The sequence below is a fragment of the Sinohyriopsis cumingii genome, chromosome 4 (assembly GCF_028554795.1).
Source record: "Sinohyriopsis cumingii isolate HCF-2022 chromosome 4, ASM2855479v2, whole genome shotgun sequence".
Classification (NCBI taxonomy): domain Eukaryota; kingdom Metazoa; phylum Mollusca; class Bivalvia; order Unionida; family Unionidae; genus Sinohyriopsis; species Sinohyriopsis cumingii.
This window is the reverse complement of record NC_142964.1, coordinates 46135217-46156820: the sequence shown is the minus strand read 5'-3', so window position 1 is coordinate 46156820 and position 21604 is coordinate 46135217. Positions and strand designations below refer to the sequence as shown.

The window sequence follows — 21604 nt, the reverse complement described above, 5'->3', positions numbered from 1 at the left end:
CTGTATTATGGACATTTTCATTTCAGATCTTCTTGGTCAGGAATAGTCACAATCAGTATAGTCACATTGTTCTTTTTTTGTTTGTTTGTTTGTTTTTTTTTATTTGAATATACTTATTTTCATATACTAAAAAGCCAAACTGGTTAGGATCAAGTTCTTCCATTTCGGAAAAGCTTTTTCTCGTAACAAATGCAAAACCTAATATATTGTTTCCATAATCAGAATTATACGAGTCTCCCTAACTTTTCACCAGACGAAGGGCCAGCGAAACATTAAATTGTAACCTACATTGAAAGCTTATCAGTAGACCTTTGGACAATCCTTGGTAAATGACTCTAATGCAAGAGGTAATTTTCAATGAAAGTACTGACTCGGTTGTATTGGAGACCCTTGTTTTGGCCAGAGCTTCCAATGTTTGTGTCACTATCCCATTGAACAAACTGATAACAGCAATTCCGTACTATACAATGGTTTGTGCTGACTTCGGTGATAAGAACGAGTGAACACGATGGAAGATTGCTTTTGAGTACCAATAATATCGACATGTTCGGCACTGGGGAATTGAAATGTTTCCATATTCAACTGTAGTAAATGTACTGTGAAAAGATTCGAAATGTTGGGTCTATATTTGAGCGAATAGCACTGTCATGAAATAAACGAATATCTATATAGCAAGAATATCCATCAACATCTTTTAGAGGTCACATTTATAAACGTGCTACAAGAATACTATCCTATTTCAACATATCTGTCCTCAAAAAACAATTACACTTAAAGAAAATGGAATTAATTTAATTGGTGTTTTTAACGTCAGTACGGAATCTTTATATGTATATATCGTAGATCCATAAACTGCATAGTGTCGGATATAAATAAAACTACAACCCTAGAGATGGTCAACTGGGAACTACAGCCATACACACTTATCATACAAGATGGATTTAGTGATGTTGCCTTTGAAGGTATGGCAACATTTTATGTGACATTTATTCAAAATTGAGCGAAAATAACATATTATCATGTTCGCGGTATTAGTTCAAAACACACTTAATATATATATATATATATATATATATATATATATATATATATATATATATATATATATATATATATATATATATATATATATAAAATCATGAAATAGTACGGCACAAATACCTTTATCTATAATCCAAAAACATAATTGAGTAAAGCATCGCTTTGCACAGGATTCAAGTGTAAAAATATTTCACAAGACAATTATTGCCAGGGCATTTGCCGTGGTGTGAATTGTTGAATTGAATGTATGGCAAATTTCTTCTCCTCGTTAACATATTACCTATGGATTACCATTCAGTGGAAATCTAAAGACATTTTTCACGTTTTACCTTACGACCTAGAGTATTCATATGCCAGCTTCTGTGGCAGCATCCAAGGCATACTCATAAATCAGTTGATATGCCATAACACTGGGTCTGACGTTGAAAAGTTTTAATTTTAACTTTGCTATCTACATAATATAACAAACTGTTAAAAGCGATATCAACTCCGATTTCCGTGGTTCATATCACATTATGAAAACCTATTCGTACTTCTATATCCCACTGTAATCTCATTTCCAAATTTTAAATATGTATCTTTGACAGTATAGGAGGACTTTCACTAAATTATTAACGAATGGGCGGACACTATCGTTAGAGACAAATCGCCAAAAAAAGGGCTCCATGTCAGAACTCTTTAACGAGGGTCTGTAATAACCAATGTGAAGACGTAATATATAGCCTCCTTACGGTGGGGTTGTAGCTGCACCTCTCCTTTATTTAAGAGCCAATTTCATACATTAGTCAAGACAAATTTTGCTTTATAAACTTTAGCAAGTGCTGCACTGATCTCTAGCTAGGAACAGTCAAACAGGGATTTCAATCGAAACGTCTATGTAGGGGTTCATGCATCGCGATGTTTGGCTACAAATGTAACAATACGGGACAAATGTATCAATACGTAGAAGCTAACAAAGAATGATCCATATCATGATCATTTTAGGGGTAAGCTGCAGGATCCATATTCGGGCTTAATAGGCAGACTCCTAATGGGCGTAATCGATATGATTATAATATACTGAGTTGCATATTTCTCGAAATTGGCGAAACTAGTTTCTTTAAACTCTTCCTACTAAAATAATATATTCCTAACTATCTGCTGCTCAAGAAGCATTGAACTCAAAATCCTCTAATACCATCGATCCACATTGTCCCTTTCTCATACCTTGTATCAATAGGTCGCCCCTTAATGTCAACTGAAGATCTTAAACTCGTAAATATTACAAAATTTTCTCCCATGTACACACTATATCTTCAGAAGAAAAATCTCTGATTTCACATTCGTAAGGGTTTTGTGTCTCACATTTGCATGAGTAATTAATAAGCTTTTTGAAGCCGAATACTAATATTTCATGCCACACATTACGGCACAAACACATAACGCAAGATATTAATGAACTAATTAATTTCAAATTACTAAAACTGTATACCTTACAACATCATGAACCCTTCTTCCATATAACTGGTAATCTATTTGTATTCTGCTTTATAGAAAAACTCTGACATTCCCCCAGTTGGATAACGAAAATTGAAAAAAATGCCTTGAAGAGTGTTCAGATTTGATGTAGGATATATTTTAATAAGCAAAACCTAAGTGATAACCAATTACTTTTTTATCGGTAATAGGCGATAATAGCCAACTAGATGTGGTTAAGAAATAAACAGCCAACTAGATGTAAACATGATTGAATCTCTAGTAACGAATAAGAAGTAAGTAATCAACTTGATTTCAGTCTAAGGACAAAAAATCACCAATGTCTTTAACAAGGTTTTATTTAATTAATAAGTGTTCCCGCAGAAAACAAACAGACAATATCAGTAACAACATAAAATTAAACAATGCGCGTTGCTTTTATGACACCAGTGACCGTCTAATCGATATATGTGGATTTTAAATTAAAAAGCTGAACTACATACGCTCTGGAGTGAGTCAAAAGATGTCAAAACAATAAACGCAGTGAAAAACACAAATTAGGCAATAACCATGTTCGACGTTTTTGTTTTTTTAAGATGCTCCTAAGCTACTTCACAAAGACAAATGACTCATATCCGGCCGTGGTATATGCCAAAAAGTACAAGCTGTGCTAAAGAACATGATTGGTCTACTCTTTTGTCTCAGGCAATATTTTGGTTTTTATTTCTACAAAGATTAATGTTTCTTCATTAAGTTTCAAGACAAAGAAAATCAATACTTAATATTTTATTTTCAAATATATCAGAGTCTTTTAGTTTTATTTCCTGAATCAACTATTTTGTTACATTTTTCACATTATAATCACTGAAATTCAAATATTGTATACCGTTTAGTAACTGGAATTTATATCATACCTATATAAATTGGTTAAACTCGCATCATCTGATGCTGAAAATTTGCGTGGATATCAGATGTACTTGGTCCCTAGTTACTGAACCGTTACCATTGTCGGCATCGGTAGACCATGAGTGGCATGAGGCATTCGTATGCCATTATAGTCTGTAAACGCATTTCGTGTGTCGTATGGGAAGGGAGAGAGAGTATGTCCAACGCCGTGTTGCAGTGTGGCAAGTTTTGCATTGAGAGCAACATTTCGGGCAGCCTTCCAGATTGCGCAAACTGCAAAACTTATTGAGCTGAAACTCAAGATGCCGTTTAGAATGGCCACGACTATGGCCACGGAGTCAGCCTCTTCAGAATAATAATATCTGTACCTGTCCATGGGTACGATAATTGATATGATGAAAATTGGGAAAACGGCCATGAACCACAGCATACTGAGAACAAAGTTGAAGTGGACCTGCAATTAGATAAAATATGAAATTAATGAGAAATATCAAAAGCAAATCAAGACATCGTTCACCACCAGAAGAAGTTATATTCAAGTCAATTGTTTCTTCTAATAACCATGTATATTCTTATATAGTACATACTAAAACATAAAGTGTTTATTAATTGTTATACATAACACATACAGAAACCTCCGAGACTGTAATCAAAAAAACCTGGAATGAAGAGGATAAACAATTCTAATCCATTTTATAAACATATACCGTAAATATAATAATGTTTCTTATATTCAACGTTTCATACGTAACATTATGCAGAAAACATAAGGTTGTCTTCTTACTAGAATTTAACAACTGAATGTACTTGTACATGTTTAGATTATTCCAGAAGTTTGTTTTCAGTAACTGTATTCTACAGACATATTAAAGATCAGATAAACTTTTAAATAAGTAAAATAAAATTCATACATAATGTTGCTTGAACTTAAGCTACATCAACTGACTTATGGTTGTTATTTCAAAATAAACGCAACCAATGAGTCATTTTAAACAAATATTCTAATCAGTTTAATTTAAGCTATTAGTAAATTACCATGTTGCTTAGCGTAAACTGTTTGTGAACGAATAGCACATAAGTCTCAAAGAGCTTAATTGAGAACATATTTGTTTAGTTTTTACCGAATATGTTTTTAATTCTTCTTCTTCTTATATAAGTAGCACACAATTTAGAAACAAACCAATCTCACAATTCCTTTGTACGTGCAATATTCTTATTTTAAGCCCAATACAGAATATAATATGTGCTACATCGGAAACAGAACAAGAGAGGGAATGTCAAATGATAATAGTTGAAAGGTCTCAAAAGTCTTATAGTAGAGAGAGTTAGGAAGAAGGAGGGAGATAACATTTTTAGTGTAACCATTATATACATGTATACATGTATTGGCGTCTGTCTCTGTCTGTCTGTCTCTCTGTCGCCCTAAATGATAGCTCTGTATTCAAAACAGCTGCATGTTTTTCCAATCGAATACACTCAACAAAAGCGTTCAAAAATGAGAACGTACATACGTCAATGCATAAATTCCTAGTTTCCTATAAGACTTTATCTGAGCCGCCTTGTGTTTTCGTAAAGATTAAAAAGATGCATATATGTGCCATTATTTTTCAATCGATTCCCATATGCAACTGATAGTATGTTTATATCGTATTGTAAAACTTCAATACTTTTTTTAATGGGGGTCATCTTCGCTATTTCAGTTATATCCACATTTTAGTTCGATAATTGTAGTTGCATCAGAGTGAAATTGATCGCAATGTATCAATTTTGGTTTAGCTGGTATTCCAAAACTAAGTTCTGCTTTTGAAATTTGAAAATTTTGCATCTGCTTACACTTTTTTCTATCGATCCAGATAAGACGTTGTAGTAATTCCACAGTTTCAAATATGACGCGATAAAGTGTCCATGCCATCGTTACTAAAAGGATACATGGTTGTAGATAATTCTCAATTGTTCTAAAAGAGATTTTGTCGGTAAGAAACTATTTGTTGGTACACTTCTATGTATATCATTATTTGAAACCATCTCGGTCTTCAACAACTAGTAACGGAATGATTCCAATTACTCTCATATAGATTTTTTCTCCCTTTGTTCCCCAATAAGCAACAAAACAGATTGATCTTAATTAGGGCTATTTATACTAGAATAGATGTTTGTATCAAGATTATAACAAGCGTGAATGGCGCTAAATATTCCTAGATACTTTAGAATGCATGCATGTATTCCAAACTTATTCCAAAACAATTTACGCTAATATGTGTACCATATATTTTGACTACATTGTTTATATAAAAGTTGCCTTTACACCCAGTGCACTTATTTATGATTAGAACTTCCAACGTTAATATTAGATTCATCTATTTGTAATTTTAAGAACATCATCTGAGTTCTCTATCGTAAATGTATTATATGATGCAACATACATTGTAAATCCGTCTGTTCTCAATGGATTCAAGGTATTTTTCACTTTTGACATAAATTATAGTATAAAAGTAACTCGTTTCCTACATTTTGCAAATAAGCTGTTTAAATTTCTTTCATGTGAGATTTAGAGGTGATAAATCGTCTCATCCATGTTACTTTCAAAGAATGCATACAAAAATGTTTACTGCTATCATTTTCAGATTACCTACATAACACATAATACCCTTCACACAAACTTTTACATTCTATTTGATCACTGCCACCACCCAGTACACACTTATGGAAAAGGGCAACAAACTCTTAAAGATTAGCTTTAAGCGTGTTAGGTAAACTTAGAAAGAGGCGAGTAATATTGGACCAAACATTGCATTACTAAATTTTTTCCAAGTGGGAAAAATGATCTCTTTGACTAAGTGTAAGGATTTAACTTCTATGTGTATGCCTTCATAATTTAGCTTGACCGTATCATCTAACCCTATGACAAATGTAATAGTCCAATGTTATGTATGATGCATTGCAATATAAATAATATTCTTGAAAGTACCCTATAGTAATTCTACTTGTACAACCTATCCTTGCACATTTTTTCAATATTGATACTGAAACCTAAAGACTTAGAATATCGGTAGATACTATATATAGCTGATTCTAAGGACGTCTCTGAGGCATCTAGGGTGAGAGCATTGTCATTACAGTGAAAGAATATATTCTGTGTTTTTTAGGGTTCATTCTTTTAATATTTGGATTTTCAGAATCGAATGAGTTAGTATCTCCGCACATGAGGAAAAAACGTATGGGGAATGAGATCACCTTCTCTACATTCATTCTTGATTTCAAACCATGGTGAATAATGTCTAGTTACATTGAAACATTATTTAATATCTTTATAAATCGGCTTGAAAATCCCTTGGAAGACCTTGGTAAAGATTAGAAACTTTAATCTTAATCAATTAAATAATATAATAAAGAACATAATCAAACGTTTACTAAACATCGTTCAAAAGAAGAAATAAAGTTAACCTGCATGTTTTCGATTAACAAATAATGTCATAAATATACTGATTGATCAGTACTACAAATGGTAGAAAATTTAGGTTTTAAGTCGATTTGCAATGCATGATGACGCACAATTGCATTAAACTATTTATAAATGCATGTGTCTTCTGCTTTTAAAAACTGTTTTGCTTATCTCCTTGAGGGATATATATAATAGCACATTCAGTCTCAGCTAATGATTGCTCACCATTATTGAAGGCATAATAATTCGCTCGTACAAATTAGTTACTAATATCTCCACAAAGGACGTTCAAGAACCAAAACGTATTTTATCTACTTTCATTATTAGTTAAATGTTAGGACTTGAGTTTGCTTTGGTTAGTGTAATTATGTCGGTCGTTAGTTTTCATTAAGAGTTATGTAACTTTTAGGGACATCTGTACATTTCAGTGAGGGTAGTGTATATCGTGATTCACATATAATCTATTTATTGTATAATTCAGTTTGCGTTAGAATTTTTAACTCATTTCGTGTCAATGTTCTGTCTGCTAAATTAAATTTAGAACGTTCTTATTTGTAGAGATTCTATTTTTCAAACTACCTTAATAGTTAGAAACACTTTCTCAATCTTTGGTCTTAATTGCAGTAAATTATACCCTGTTTCCTTTAACGTTCTTGACACGGACTTTCATTAAATGTCTCGTTATCATTTATAATTCATGTAATTTATTTATATTGTTTTCCGGTACTTTAAACGTAATATTGTTTACAATTTTCTCTTAATATTGGGTTTTATGTTCTTTATTTGAAGCATAAGAAACATAGTTTAGTATCTTATTTATAATAAAAACTTTAGAAATAATTGATCTTAAAATGAGAAGCTAATCTCGTAATTTGGAGTTAGTTTTGAGTTAAAATTTGACGTGAGAGATATATTTGCTCTTGGAGTCGTGAATTGGGTCCATCACATTTGTTATATAGTCTAACGCCTTCAAGTGATGATGATTTCACTTCCAAAAAGTTCTGTGTTTTTCAGTTTTCGAAAATGGAGTTGTTTAGACTCGAGAAAAATCAGTTTCAATGCCTGGTTCTGCGTATGGTAAGCTGACACTAGTACAATATCTTCTTGTTTAATGTATTTTATATAATAGTTTTTGCATTTTGAGAAGGAAGTATTTTCAACTCTGGCTAATTTTAATTTCTTCGCTTTCAATAACTGCCAAAGTTCGTGTAATTTCGACTATTCCAAGTTCATCAGTCGAGATCATCCGAAAAAAACATTTCTAGCAGCTGTTGGATGTAGACATTGCGTTGTTATCCTAACAACATATATAACGACATTGCAGATATTGAACATGGAAGTAACATAGAGGTATGCCAATATTATCTACACTGTGCTAGATGCAAATGCACACCACATACTTTCATTGATGCCACAAAATTGATGGCGTTCAAGGGAAAATTTAGATCGGATTAACATGCTGCCAATGACAGTGAGTGTCTAAGTTATAAATGTAAACTTAATCCTAGTGTAATGTGATTCGTCGTTGTGTTTTTATTTATGCCAACAAGAATCCTCAATGGATTAATATTTTGTTTCTTTCGAAATGGTTCTATTAGAGTCAATTATATGGGTATCATAAATCAAACCAACTATCTAACTCTTTTTATGTATCCGATTAAAAAGAAGACTCAGAAAAAAGTAAGGTCAAATTTATCACCACTCTCAAGAAACCATTTATCGCGGAGGACACATATAAGACTCAATATTGTCCAAAGCACAGCGACGTGTGTAGAAATTTGTTGAGCCGAATAGATATCATTCTCCTTACTTCGAACACTGATAAAGTCTCGAAACGTATATATTACACTAATCGTTACCATAACGACGTTGGATAAAGAGATTTAAGTGTCAGTGAGTGACTCTTAAGAAATCTGTTCAATGTTCGGGATGGGATAAAACACTCCTCGAATAAACTGAAGTCGTACAGTTTAGACTAGATGATGCAACAAGACCTGGAGATAAAACTGTTAAATAGCGCACAAGTAGTGTCAACTCAATAGGAATAAGACTCGTAATAGTCGATTCTACGATATGAACATGAAAGAATATGAATAAAGTATAGTGTACAATCTACCTAAAGGGTTTGACAATTTGGATCAAAGGCAGTGTAAAATTAGGCCGAGATGTAGAATCGTTGCTTTCTTTCTTCCGATATTATATCCTATATATATTTCCTTATATGACATTTAATGTAACTCTTAACAACTACATAATATTGTAACATTAGAAACAGAAATAATTCTGAGAAAGTTAATGTTGTGTCTCTTTGTGGAGATAGATGAACTGTAATTGGCTGGCTAGGTGTTACGGTTACATCCAAATTCATCCTGTATTTATAGCTGCAATATACAATGCAATATACAATGCTTTTTGCATACGTATGCGCTCTGAGTCAATCCTACCTAGGCTGGACTTAGTTTGTGAAATCTCATTTGTCTGAGAGAGAGAGAGAGAGAGAGAGAGAGAGTTTTCTACAACATCTTAATACGTACAAGAATGTGACGCAGGTTTTGGTAATTGCATTGCGATGCAATCCAGAAGATGACAAAAACAAATGCAGGCAAGATGGGCTGAAACAAAAAAGATTGGCAAATTATAAGATTGACTGGATTTAACGTTGGTATTGTGACATGCAGCTCTCCTTCTGGTACAATCCCTAATGCATAAATATAAACAGTTCCAATTATATATATATATATATATATATATATATATATATATATATATATATATATATATATATATATATATATATATATATACATTTATACCTTTCTTTAATTCATTATACTGCACTAATATGAAACCTGTTATGCATACCAATATTGTGTTCTTAATTTTTGTCAGTGACTGAGGTTTGTGGAGGTTTTACCTACCTGACTTTGACATTTTTCTAAGAAGCAAACAAAATATTTAGCATAATCTGAGCTTGAGGTCAGTTCTTTTGCAGTTAATATAGGATTTACTTTGGAATAATAATAATAATAATAGTTAAATACTTCTATTTATGTGATTGCCCATGCAATGATGATGGCAATTTCTTACCGTCAGGTGAATCATCATTAGATAGAAATGCGACTTTGCTCCACAAATGATGATGCCAACAACTAGATTAACAACTTGAATTATGTGATGTGCCACTATCACATTCTGTAGTTTGAGATTCACTTCCATTTCCGCTCCTATTAAAAGAAGGAAAATATTTAATGACAGTCAAAGATGAAGTTACTACCCTTGTAACGACATCAGATGTCGTATCTTAATATTGCTAATCATCGTCATCACAGTCATCGACAGGATAGAAATTTTACTTTGGAAATTGGCATTTCAAGAAAACGACTCGAATGATCCACGTCCAGATCAGAAACTATTTGAATGAGCATCATTAAAACACGCAATGCACACATGAATGTGCGTGTTGATGTTTGTGAGCGATGATTTATTTGAAAATGATATCGCGCGTCATGAATATTTAGGCAGCAGAGACAGTCGAAAAGTCACAGTGTATATATGATCTATTTTAATAAGAAGAAATAGTATCCACTGAGGTATGGTGACAGAAGAACGTGAGTCGCTGATCACGGAGATATAATCCAGATATAATATCTTGGAATGATTACACAATAATCCCAAAATAGTATTTTAGTCGAGTCAAAATGCGAAATAGCATCTTTGACCATTCTATCTGATATATTACAGAAAATAATTATCAGCCATACTGATGTAGAAAATAATGGGATTTAGCACGAAATAGAAGTAAATTGCGTGTAACCAGATCGAGAAGATGAAAAGAATAATCTTTACATTGTGTGTAGGAGCTGGTATACAAACAATTATAACGAAATTAGATAATCAAGACTAACGTACTTTTCCTTAGTGCAAGTAGTCGATAAGGGTTGTGTTTCTCATTCCTGCGAATGTACTACCAAATGGAATGCTAAGCAAAAAAAATTTGTATTATTATATAACCGTGCCAATCAATATCATAAATGAGAGAGTACAATAAACAGCAGCATCAACAAAAGAGCAACAATAATAATTATGAATACTACTTTCACTACTACTACTACAATTACTAATGATAATATTGTTGATTTCATGTAGGAAAAGCAATATTAAGTTGACCAATTAGTATTATTTTACCGCAAAGTGGAGTACAACATTACCAGACATATGGTTCTTCTCAATGTTTTATGAACCGCTCGATCTGTAGGTTTTCAAGCATTTTACTTTACATGATGTTATAGACGTCAAACAAGTTATTTTCATACCAGCTTGGTACAATAGCATTTAAATAGCTTAGTTAAATTGCAAATCGCGTGCATTGTTTTCACTCATTCAGTTTTATCGGTCCAGGTTTATTTGAAGCTTATGTGACATTCTAGAAAAAAAATGTCCATCATACTTTAAAAGTGTACGAAAGATACTAATACAATCCCATTGTATATGTCCGGTAATTCTGCGGCACTGTGATATAAATTAAAGACGTGAAAGAATTATACCAATAAAAGCACATATTTATGCACAAAAAAATCCCTAAATATACACTCGTAGAAGTCCAACCGATATGTCGACGTTCATATAGAGATTCCACCTAACACTTTTGATTTACTGCATTCCATATGTAGTTGCGTCTACTTATATACGTTTGAGTCTTTCCTTTGTCTATACCGCTTCTCCTATTCCCCTCAATATATTTAGAATGCAAAGATATTATCGACAGACATTTTGAGTCAAAAGCGTGTGCTTTAATCAGTCAGCATTTTATGTAATCGGGGAAAAGTTGTACAAGAACACTTTAAGATTCTGAGTCGATACATTTTAATTATTCTAAAATGGACTAAACCTGTAGCTTTTAGGGTAAAACCAAGTAATGTAAATCAGTATTTCTGCCTTCAGGCAGAGAAATGCGCCCAGTGTCTATTATTACGGAAATATTTTCATGAAATGCATGCATATGTGACAAAGAAGACTTGGGCGATTAGCGAGTGCTTATATTATTCCTTTTCAATGAAGACAGCAACGTTTGATTCCTATGCAAACAGACAGAAACACAAAGAAGTTTCTGCAGCTTTAAAAGATGCATTTTCAAACTAATCCAATACCTAAATAAATTTGCCTGTCGTCCACTATTACACAATGCATAACCTATTCAACATAGTCTCCATGACAGGAGAGTTGCTGACCCTCCTACATGCACAGGCTTTTAAGGGTCCCTAGCGAAATCGTACATTACAATTTATAAGTTTAATAACAATTAAGATATTTTCTATATTCCGGTAAACAAAGGTAGCTATATAGCGTAGCTTTATAGGATTTGAGATATTCGTATTGTTTTTCGAATGGGCAACAACTATTCTTGTGATAGATTTGACATTTTCTTCTCATGACTGAATTAGATAGAAAAACTTGAAAGAAAAAAATGAAATAAAAATAAATTGTATGGTCATAATGTTCGTGTTCACTATTTTTGTCCAATATGAGTAATGCCAATATATGTAGAATGCAGAACAGTAACATTACAGTACTGATAATATTTATAAAATTAAATATAATTTGACTTTTTTGATATGACAAAATCCTACAATGAAACGATTACATCAGTAGTAAATGTCATATGGCTAAAGGTTGTTTTTCTTTGGCACAAACTAAATAATTATTTTAAATTTTAGAACGTGGAACAAAGGATTAAATAAAATATTGTGTATCCTGTTTCGATACGTTCATAGAAAATAACACGATGGAAAACAGCGGATCATCAATTTACATTTGTCAGGATATTTACAACAGATTTGTTTCTGAGATTTGTATTAACTATTGTAATTGATGATAACCGTTCATACATCATACACACTAAAACGCATACATATTTAGGCAAGCAATTATCATTTAGCTTGGTATCTAGCCCATACAAACAGCAAACTATTATAGCCATATTTTGATCTCTATACTTTCAACACAGCCAAAATATACGGTAATACATAATAATTGTTTTTCAAATTGATAAATCAGAATTAATGTAAAGATAATTGGTTCATTAATTGATGTGGCAATACAAAGGTATAGAAGTAAAAATCTCCCTGAATATAAAACTTTGATATTCGTTTAATCTTATTGTGGAAGTGTTTACGTTGGCAAATATCACAAATAAAATGAATTTATATCTAATTCTTATAAATTGTACATCAAGAATATGATCAATAGGAATATTAGACTATATGATTATGTTAAGTACGGCCTGATTGACCAATTGGACTTTTAACGTAACGGATATCATACCAAGGCCTTTAATCGGAATATTGGTAATTTACACAGAAACATAATTCTTGGCATACTAAACAGATGTGAAGAGGAATAATGCAAACAGTAATATAAACATTATTTCTGATGTTGCGTCAGAAATTATACAGGTGATACTCGAGTATACTGGATGGATTGGTTAGAAGTGAAACTGTTGTATAAATACGTAATCAGCGGTATTTGATAAATAAGTACTTTATGCTGTGAAATTAGTATTCAATACATCGGCTATAACTGCAAACATTATCATCTGTGTACAACATGCAGACATACAGTGATTGGTTGATAAAAGTCTGGAGACATGAGAGGATATTGGACAATTCTAAACATATTTCTCTAGCCCCATAAACTTGTATACAATATTGGAAGGGACGGTTTCAAAACAGCACTGCTTACAGAAAAAAACAAAGATAATGCTACTCTGCATATTGTGAATATTACAGAGTTATGTATAATATTAAACATCTACATGTAGCTAAACAAATCGAAACAAACAACGTAAGAATAGCAAACGTTTAACTTAACAAGCATGTCACACATCTGAAAGAGAACTAATTGAAAACAAAATTTGTTGACTATATTCACATCAACAAACATAACGCATATATCCCAAAATTTCTGATATCAAACTGTTATAACATTATGTACCCAAAACATCTTTATTTAGTGTATAATTTATTCACCAGACCGGTCAAGAAAATCATATGACTGAAGAAATGTAAATGGTAACGAAAGAACGATTATATGATATTTAATTTATAAAGGATTTAAAAGTGATCAGTTCGATAAAGAAGGAAGGAAGGTAGTTAGTACAAAGAAAATTAGGTTCACTGGTATCTTTAAACTCGTGAAACATACCATCGAAGAAGATAGTGTAACTATGCAAATCATGACGCGTTGTATCTTACATGGGTTGTAGCGACATATTTAATCGATTTTGTTGGTGGCAAGTTGCGTATATGTCTTTTTTTACCTTTCTTAGGCTTGTCTTTCAGAATGGAAATGCAATCATCTGCTGCATACTTTGTGTTTTTCTTCTTTTGACGTGTTCATGACACGTACTATATCTCATAGGGTTGAGATTATATGGAGCTAAGATTCCTAGTGTTAATGTTTAGTATATTATGAACTGAGTAAACATTAGCTTCAAAACGTTTCCGATATAGATACATTTCGATACATCTAACGTATCCCTCAACAGCTTTACAAATGCGTTGTTGGTGACTGTAAGAGGTGAGTATGCTTATGCATGTTTAAGTCTGGTAATTATTCATGGCGATCAATGTTAGATGATTACTGTGACAGTTACGAGATATTTGAGATTCTAGCAACATCCTGTGTAAAGTTTGGTGGATCATCTTTCGCAAAAATGATTTGTATCTTTAAGCCGTTGTCATTACTTGCATTTTGCATTTTGTGTTCCAAATTTTTCTGTATTCATGTAACACAATAGTATGATCGATACATTTTTGCAGGTTACAAGATTCATGGATACTGACCTTTCATAGATGAGTGGCCCTACAGGACATATAATGTTGAGCGACTTAGTGGGCTCTCGGTGGATGCAACTCATGTCCAGGCCTATCCTGAGGTAGGAGATATTTACCGAGAAGCAACTTAAATATCTCTCATTACTGTAACAAGCGTAGACCAAAATGTCCATGCTTAGCAAAACGTGTCTACCTCAAATCAATTGAAAAATAGAAAATATGACAACCACAATGGGGCAGCTTAAGGCCTTAGGTATCCTCCAGGGTTCGATGCTTACATTCACGATATTTTAATTTGTCCGCAATATTGTGTTTCGGTTTTTGTCTTTGTGCGTGTGTGTGCGTGTGTGCGTGTGTGTGTTCCTTTTAGTAATATTTGTATTGGCATGGTTATATCATTTGTGTCATAATTTGCATGTAATAAAGATATACTTGTCTTGTTTAATAACTTTTATACGCTATACTATTACCATGCATCAGGAATCATAATAGTAACAATATATCTACAAATGGAAACCAAGAATACATTTGTTGATGTTGTTGTTGTTGTTATTTTGTTATTATTGTAGGGATTAACGTCATATTTCAGCACAAGATAGGCTATACATGGCGGCCAGAATACATGATGGAGGAAGAACCAGGGAAAACCTAGGAAGGAACCACCGACCTACGAGAAGTAACTGCCAAACGTTCTCACATACCCACATTGACCGAATCAGAGACTAGAACCCACGCAGAGATGCATATGTGTGTAAATAGGAGTATACGGAAAGTAAGCATTTACATGCATTTCGGTATTTATCTTCTAATGATTTTCTGTTTCATGTTAACAGTTTAGCGCAAGAATTTTTCTAGGTTAATGATTATGACAAATATTTATATCTCTCTTGCATATTTGTTTAACAGAAACTGTTAACTTTGATTCCTTGCAGATATATTTGTATAAAAGACGAAAGTGTGATCATTATATGGCACTTTCGATTTTATAACTTTCATGCATTCCTGCAAACAACTCTTTTTAACTTGACAATTTGACCATCTGAAAATGTGAGCGCATTTAATCACTTCCTCTTTGTTTCTTCTTCCGTGTTTAAATATTTGAATTTTTTGGTCTATTCTCTACATAGACAAATATAAACTATGTTATGAAACACCACATAATGCTCAATTTTAGCATGAACATATAGGTAAATATCCTTGATACCTTTCTCCATACTTACGAATTTGGTCATACTGGAGGCTCATGGTTGTAAATATTTGTAGTTGCTCCAATGAACAAACTGAAAAGGTTGATCTGTAAAAAAAAAAAAAAAAAAAACACGAAATTTGCCTATTATTCTCAAAGATGATTTATTGTGGTTATAAAGGTTCCAACACTGGTAAATGCGATTCAGTCTATTCACTAATGGATCTCACATCTACATCAGCTTGTGAAAGTTAAGATGAACAGACGACCTATATTGATTTTATATGTAAATAGATGGCCTACGAAGTTACGCGAATTTAAAAATCGTCTCCAGTCATGTTTTATTTACACGTTTCTACTGAGCTAAAATGCATCTGCCTAATTAACTGCATTGAATGGATGCTGAATTGAAGGAAATTAACTTATATGTCGTTATCTGTGCATTTTTATATTAATATAATGCTTGTTCATTTTAAACTTTTTGAATAAAAGGCAGTCAAATACTGAAGACTTCGGTTTTACGTCTTATTTTGTGCCTTTGATCACGTTTATCAGTTTTGGGCAAGTAATTGTACACAAAATAAAAACCAGGATAGTAAACAAGAATATTAGATATTTAAATCAGTTAATAATTTCAAACAATCGTTTACTCCTTCCGCTTTGACTCAACGATACAGTTGTCAACACGATACACTACCATTGGAAATAAGCACAAACTCTGTCAAGCATGAACATAAGCCACGTTGCATTGTATTAGGACAGAATTTTTAAGCAAAAGTATTACTATTGAAATTTATTCTAAATTGTATTAAAAGTAATTTTTCATTAATTTATATTGAAAATAATTTTCCACTAAAATATATGGAGATAAGATTTATATATTTGTGTAATATAACTGTATGTTATTTTATAAAGATCACACTTTACAAGCAAGTGCAAAAACCCATACAATACATTTCGCTCGTATCTAAATGTCATCAATTTAGATTTGTGGGGAAGCTGCTGAACAGACAAATTATTATATCAATATTGGATGCGTTTCGCAGATGGTTCACACGATCGCCCTGGGAAATGTCCAAGGGTCACGTTCTCTCTGGACTGAGGGAACGAAGAAAAAGTATAAATTCGAAGCAGGCTTTCGACGAATTAGTTCGTTCCTCGAGTCACAACAGCTCTGTCTTTTCCTTACAGGTAAGAATCGTCTGTGTTCGCAAACTTCTTTAAAGAATATGCACTTTTTAATATTTCAGATTTTAACGGTAAAGTTCATATTTTCCAACTTTTTTGTGAGTTCTTTATATTTTATATTATAATATAATGGAATGTTTAATTGTATTTGTGGTATAAATTATTGGAAAAGATGAATTCGCTACCAGCTTCATGTTTAGATTTAATTTGGAAATAAAATACTCTTTAAGTAATATTGAGTTATGTTTAGTAACCTATTCCAAATTAGTATCCTATTTTAAATTTAGCACGATACATTTCTTCAAAATGATTGTTGCATTAATCACAACTATTGAATTTATACTCATTTAATATCATAAAGTTAATCGATATTTATTTAACTGTTGGTGACACCTTTGTTAGAGAGCCTGACTTCCTTCTCTCTCTCTCTCTCTCTCTCTCTCACCATGGACAAAGACATTTCTTAACTTATGAGTAATCCCTTTTCATAGATAGAGATGAGAAGAAGGTTATCATACAAACCATATCATAACAGCATTGTATATGATTTTTGAGCAGGAATCAAGTAGGTTTTTTTTCAACGTCATTTCTCCAGTCTCATTTTAGAACTGCTCTCACGGAACCAATTTGAATAACAAAATACAAATATGGCTGGTAGCCAATATCAAAATGGCATCTTTCCTGTTCTACTATTGAACATTTGAGTACCTTGTTTAATAATGGAGATTGGTGAATGTAAGCATAATATGAAATAATGTCACACCCATAAAATTGCAACGGTTTTGGAATGAAAGAATATGAATACACATACCTTTATCTTCTTATTTCGGCAATTGCCTTCATGTAACTGCGCACCTAACTACTGTGTATTTAGAGACGGGTAGACCAGGAAGAGGCTCAGTAACATTGGGGGGTGAGAGAGTATTGCATCCAATAAAAAACGAACATCTCTTTTGGTCTTTTTGTAAACTTTAGTTGCAGCTTGGTTAATGTATATAATTAATTTGTTCGTTCCTTTTTTGAGACGCAGTGAAAGATATGATAGAAAATAATTTGATTTAGTCTAAATATTCTACCTTTAATGTACCTCAGATCCCTCATTGGTCCCTTAACTATCTCCTTATAATGTAAGGAATTTATTGATTTTGAACAGGCTTGAGCAAAAACCGGGTGTTGTGGTTTTTACTGAATGAGATGGATATCTGCCGAGAGAGAAAGATATGTGTTAATAGTTTTTGGAAAGCGATACCTTGTTATATTTCTCAAAAGCAGAAACATAACGGGGTAGGAGAGACAATTATTGAGTTCCGGTCAGGTTTAGAAAATGATATACCTTCACGTCAACATATTTTAGTTCATGTCTAAATCATGTTTAGCACTTTTCAATATTAAAAATAACGTGTTACAAACCATTGAACACATATTTTGTGACACGATACCTGTTTACAGTAATCTTATTCGCACTTATCACACTCACAGAGAAAGATTGTTGCCTACGACGGCTTGTGACACGTATGATAAAGTACGGTCTAAGGAATATTTATTTCAACAAGCGTCAGCATCATGGTCTTTGGAAAAGGAATTGACATCATAGAACATATGTGATCAGTCGCTTGTAAACAGGTGATTATGCACATACATGCATGTGTGTATGTATTCCCGACCTTTCGCCAAGTTCAGCAGGTAACAAAACAATTCTCAATACGGGACGTGCGTTCAGACAAATAGCATATTCTCTTATCCGGATTGCTTTGAAAACAGGCTCGGTGTGTTGTTTCTGCACAAAGATTCTCCGTCAGATTTTGGTATAGTATAGCCAGCGCAGTCGTGTAACCCATACACATAGGCTATCCACCCTCAACTGCTTAGAGAAGATGATTTGACATTGATTGATGGAAGGTGGCTTGTCATTGACTGATAGATAAACGAGAGGCCCGGCCCAAAACTGGTTTGTACCTCATGGTATCCCCAAAAGACCCTTGCAGGTTGATGGCATCGATTAGACCCATGTTCCCGACAGCATGAATGTCGCATTATGTCCCACCCACCCTGTCCTTTCCCTGCCAGAGAAATATAATACAACGGTCAAATATTGACACTGTCTGTCAGGAAAACAGTTTTTTTTTCCAAGATGTGATTTAAAAGATGTCATCTGCCCATATAATATCATAGGTACATTGTTTCACCGTATGTTTGTTTTTCGTTAGAGCTTAATTGCATGTTGTAGCCACAAAATTCATCCTGGTTTATGCCGTTGTATGTGTTGACATGATTACAAAATGTGATGTTTGATTTGTAATGTTATGATATGGTTTAGTCTGATGATATAGGCATTTTGGTTTAGTTTGAAGGGCGTGGGTAGGAGATTTAAAACTCATTATTTGCTTGTGCAACATTGTTCTATGTTTAGAAATGTTTTTAATTTATTGGTTGATTTGAAAGATTTATTATTGCAAACAATGTTTCAAACCATCCTTTTGCTCGGTATCATTTCTTTTTTAACAAGATGTCATATTTGTGTAGGCCGAATTCGATAAGCAATACATTTAGCTACGATTGACGCTTTATTTTTTGTGTCACCAACTAACTTGCTTTTGCTATCGCACTAAATATCGCGGAAACCTGAACACTTTGGTATATGGTTTATTTCGGATTATCATTGTGGGACTTAAATAATAATATTCGTGCTTTAAAGAATGGAGATGGCCTGTCCAAATCCGAAAATTACTAGATGTATTTTATTCCTCTTAGAAAAGGCCGCGTTAGTTTTACATAACACTATACGATCGTGAGACACGCACTGTCGATACAATGCCTTCGATAATTTGAGTTTGATATATGTAAACATGATGACTACTGTAATAAGAGTTCTGTCCAATATTTTATCTACCAATAAAGTTGTGCAGTTACTTACTGTCCATATGCAGTTTTACTGCTTGTAATATTTCTCCAACTCGGTAAAAGTTGCGCATTTACTAGGTGCATATGTAGTTTTACTGTTTGTACAATTTTGCACACCAGGTAACCGTGTACGTGATGGTGAGTGTCGCAGGAAAACTATTAAATAGATATGTACATCTCTGCTTAAAACGACAATCTGGTGAGATTACATCTATCAAAATTTTTCTATATATAAACATTCTCGCGATCGTCTGCAGTTGATTATAGATCAATGATCAATTTCCGCACATTAATCATTACTGCCGTATAAAAATAACGTATAAAGAGTATTAATAATCCCTGTTTTCTACAATGAATTTAATATGGTACACATTCTCATCACAATCCTTTTGTTCCCCCTCCCCCATCATGCAAGACGGACAAACTACGAGGAAATGTGGAGTGAGCGAGAAAATGAATTTGGGCTGGATTAAAACCTTGAAATAAAAATTACACCAATTAACATACAAGAATATGGTTCGTCGGAACGATATGTGTGCATTTTCCTTGGGATTTATCAACAGTGTTTATCAAAGATACAAAGTTGCAAACCATGTCGACATTATACGGTAAATTTCTCGGTTACGTGGTACACAGAGGTTGTTGTTGTTTCCTAGACTTAATATAATATTCTAAAAACAGATTCTTAATAATTAAATATAATACTGTAATAAGAGTGATGTCCAATATTATATCTACCGATAAAAATGTGCATTTACTGAGTTTATGTGTAGTTTTACTGCTTGCAATACTTCGCAAACTCGGTAACTGTGTGCTGAGAGACGGTGAGTGACGCAGGAAAACTATTAAATATATGTTTACATCTCTACACTTTAAACGACTGTCTGGTGACACTATATATATATATATATATATATATATATATATATATATATATATATATATATATATATATGTGTGTGTGTGTGTGTGTGTGTGTGTGTGTGTGTTCGCGAACTATACATTTAATTATAGATGAATAATCAATTTCCACACATTACTCATTAGTTGCGTATACAAAGAACTATCAAAGTATAAATAATCCATGTGTTCTAAAATGAATTTAATATGTACATATTTTCATCACAATCCTTTTACATTTCTGTCCCCCCTCCTCATTGATGCAAGACGGACAAACTACGCAGAAATGCGGAGAGAGAAATGAATTTGGGCTGGAATAATACCTTGAAATAGATTTAATCAATGTAAAGGAAAATAGAAACTAAAAAACGGAAAACAATCAACTTATCAATATGCAAGGGTGATTGTAAATATGCCAATGTCAAACGTCGTCTATCTCTGACTTAATTAAAGTGAAGAAACATAGAAATAAAAAATTAAAAAAATCAACTTATCAATATGCAAAGGTGATTGTTGGCCACAAAAGACATATAACTGTATTTTGTAGCGGACACACTCCACGATGTGACGGGTTTATTCAATCGGTCAATGTGATATATATATATATATATATATATATATATATATATATATATATATATATATATAATTTTTACAACTATAGAAAATACCCTAAGGTGACGAGTATTCATTGCAGCACAATACAAAATACATTGTAGCACATTACAAAAGGGTACGTTGTTATTTATTCAT

The 21604-nt window shown here is 32.8% G+C and overlaps 1 protein-coding gene across 1 annotated transcript; it reads right to left on the bottom strand.

Annotated features, from left to right (window-relative positions):
* Positions 1 to 2837: 2837 nt before the first annotated feature.
* Positions 2838 to 17931, bottom strand: LOC149801090 (uncharacterized). The gene is made up of 5 exons (XM_089955127.1): positions 17862 to 17931; positions 15897 to 15970; positions 9932 to 10068; positions 9379 to 9456; positions 2838 to 3856 (listed from the first exon to the last, which is right to left on the bottom strand). The coding sequence occupies exons 2-5, from the start codon at positions 15919 to 15921 to the stop codon at positions 3485 to 3487; spliced, it is 612 nt and encodes a 203-aa protein (XP_089811253.1). The 5' UTR covers positions 15922 to 15970; positions 17862 to 17931; the 3' UTR covers positions 2838 to 3484.
* Between the last annotated feature and the right edge of the window lie 3673 nt (positions 17932 to 21604).

Excerpts from the sequence above, each read along its gene's own strand:
- LOC149801090 (XM_089955127.1), bottom strand. The coding sequence starts at position 15,921 with ATGAGCCTCCAGTATGACCAAATTC. Across the intron at positions 10,069-15,896 it reads CCTCCAGTATGACCAAATTC|GAGCGGAAATGGAAGTGAAT; the intron begins GTAAGTATGGAG and ends TTCTTTTAATAG. Across the intron at positions 3,857-9,378 it reads AAAACCTGCGTCACATTCTT|GTCCACTTCAACTTTGTTCT; the intron begins GTACGTATTAAG and ends ATCTAATTGCAG.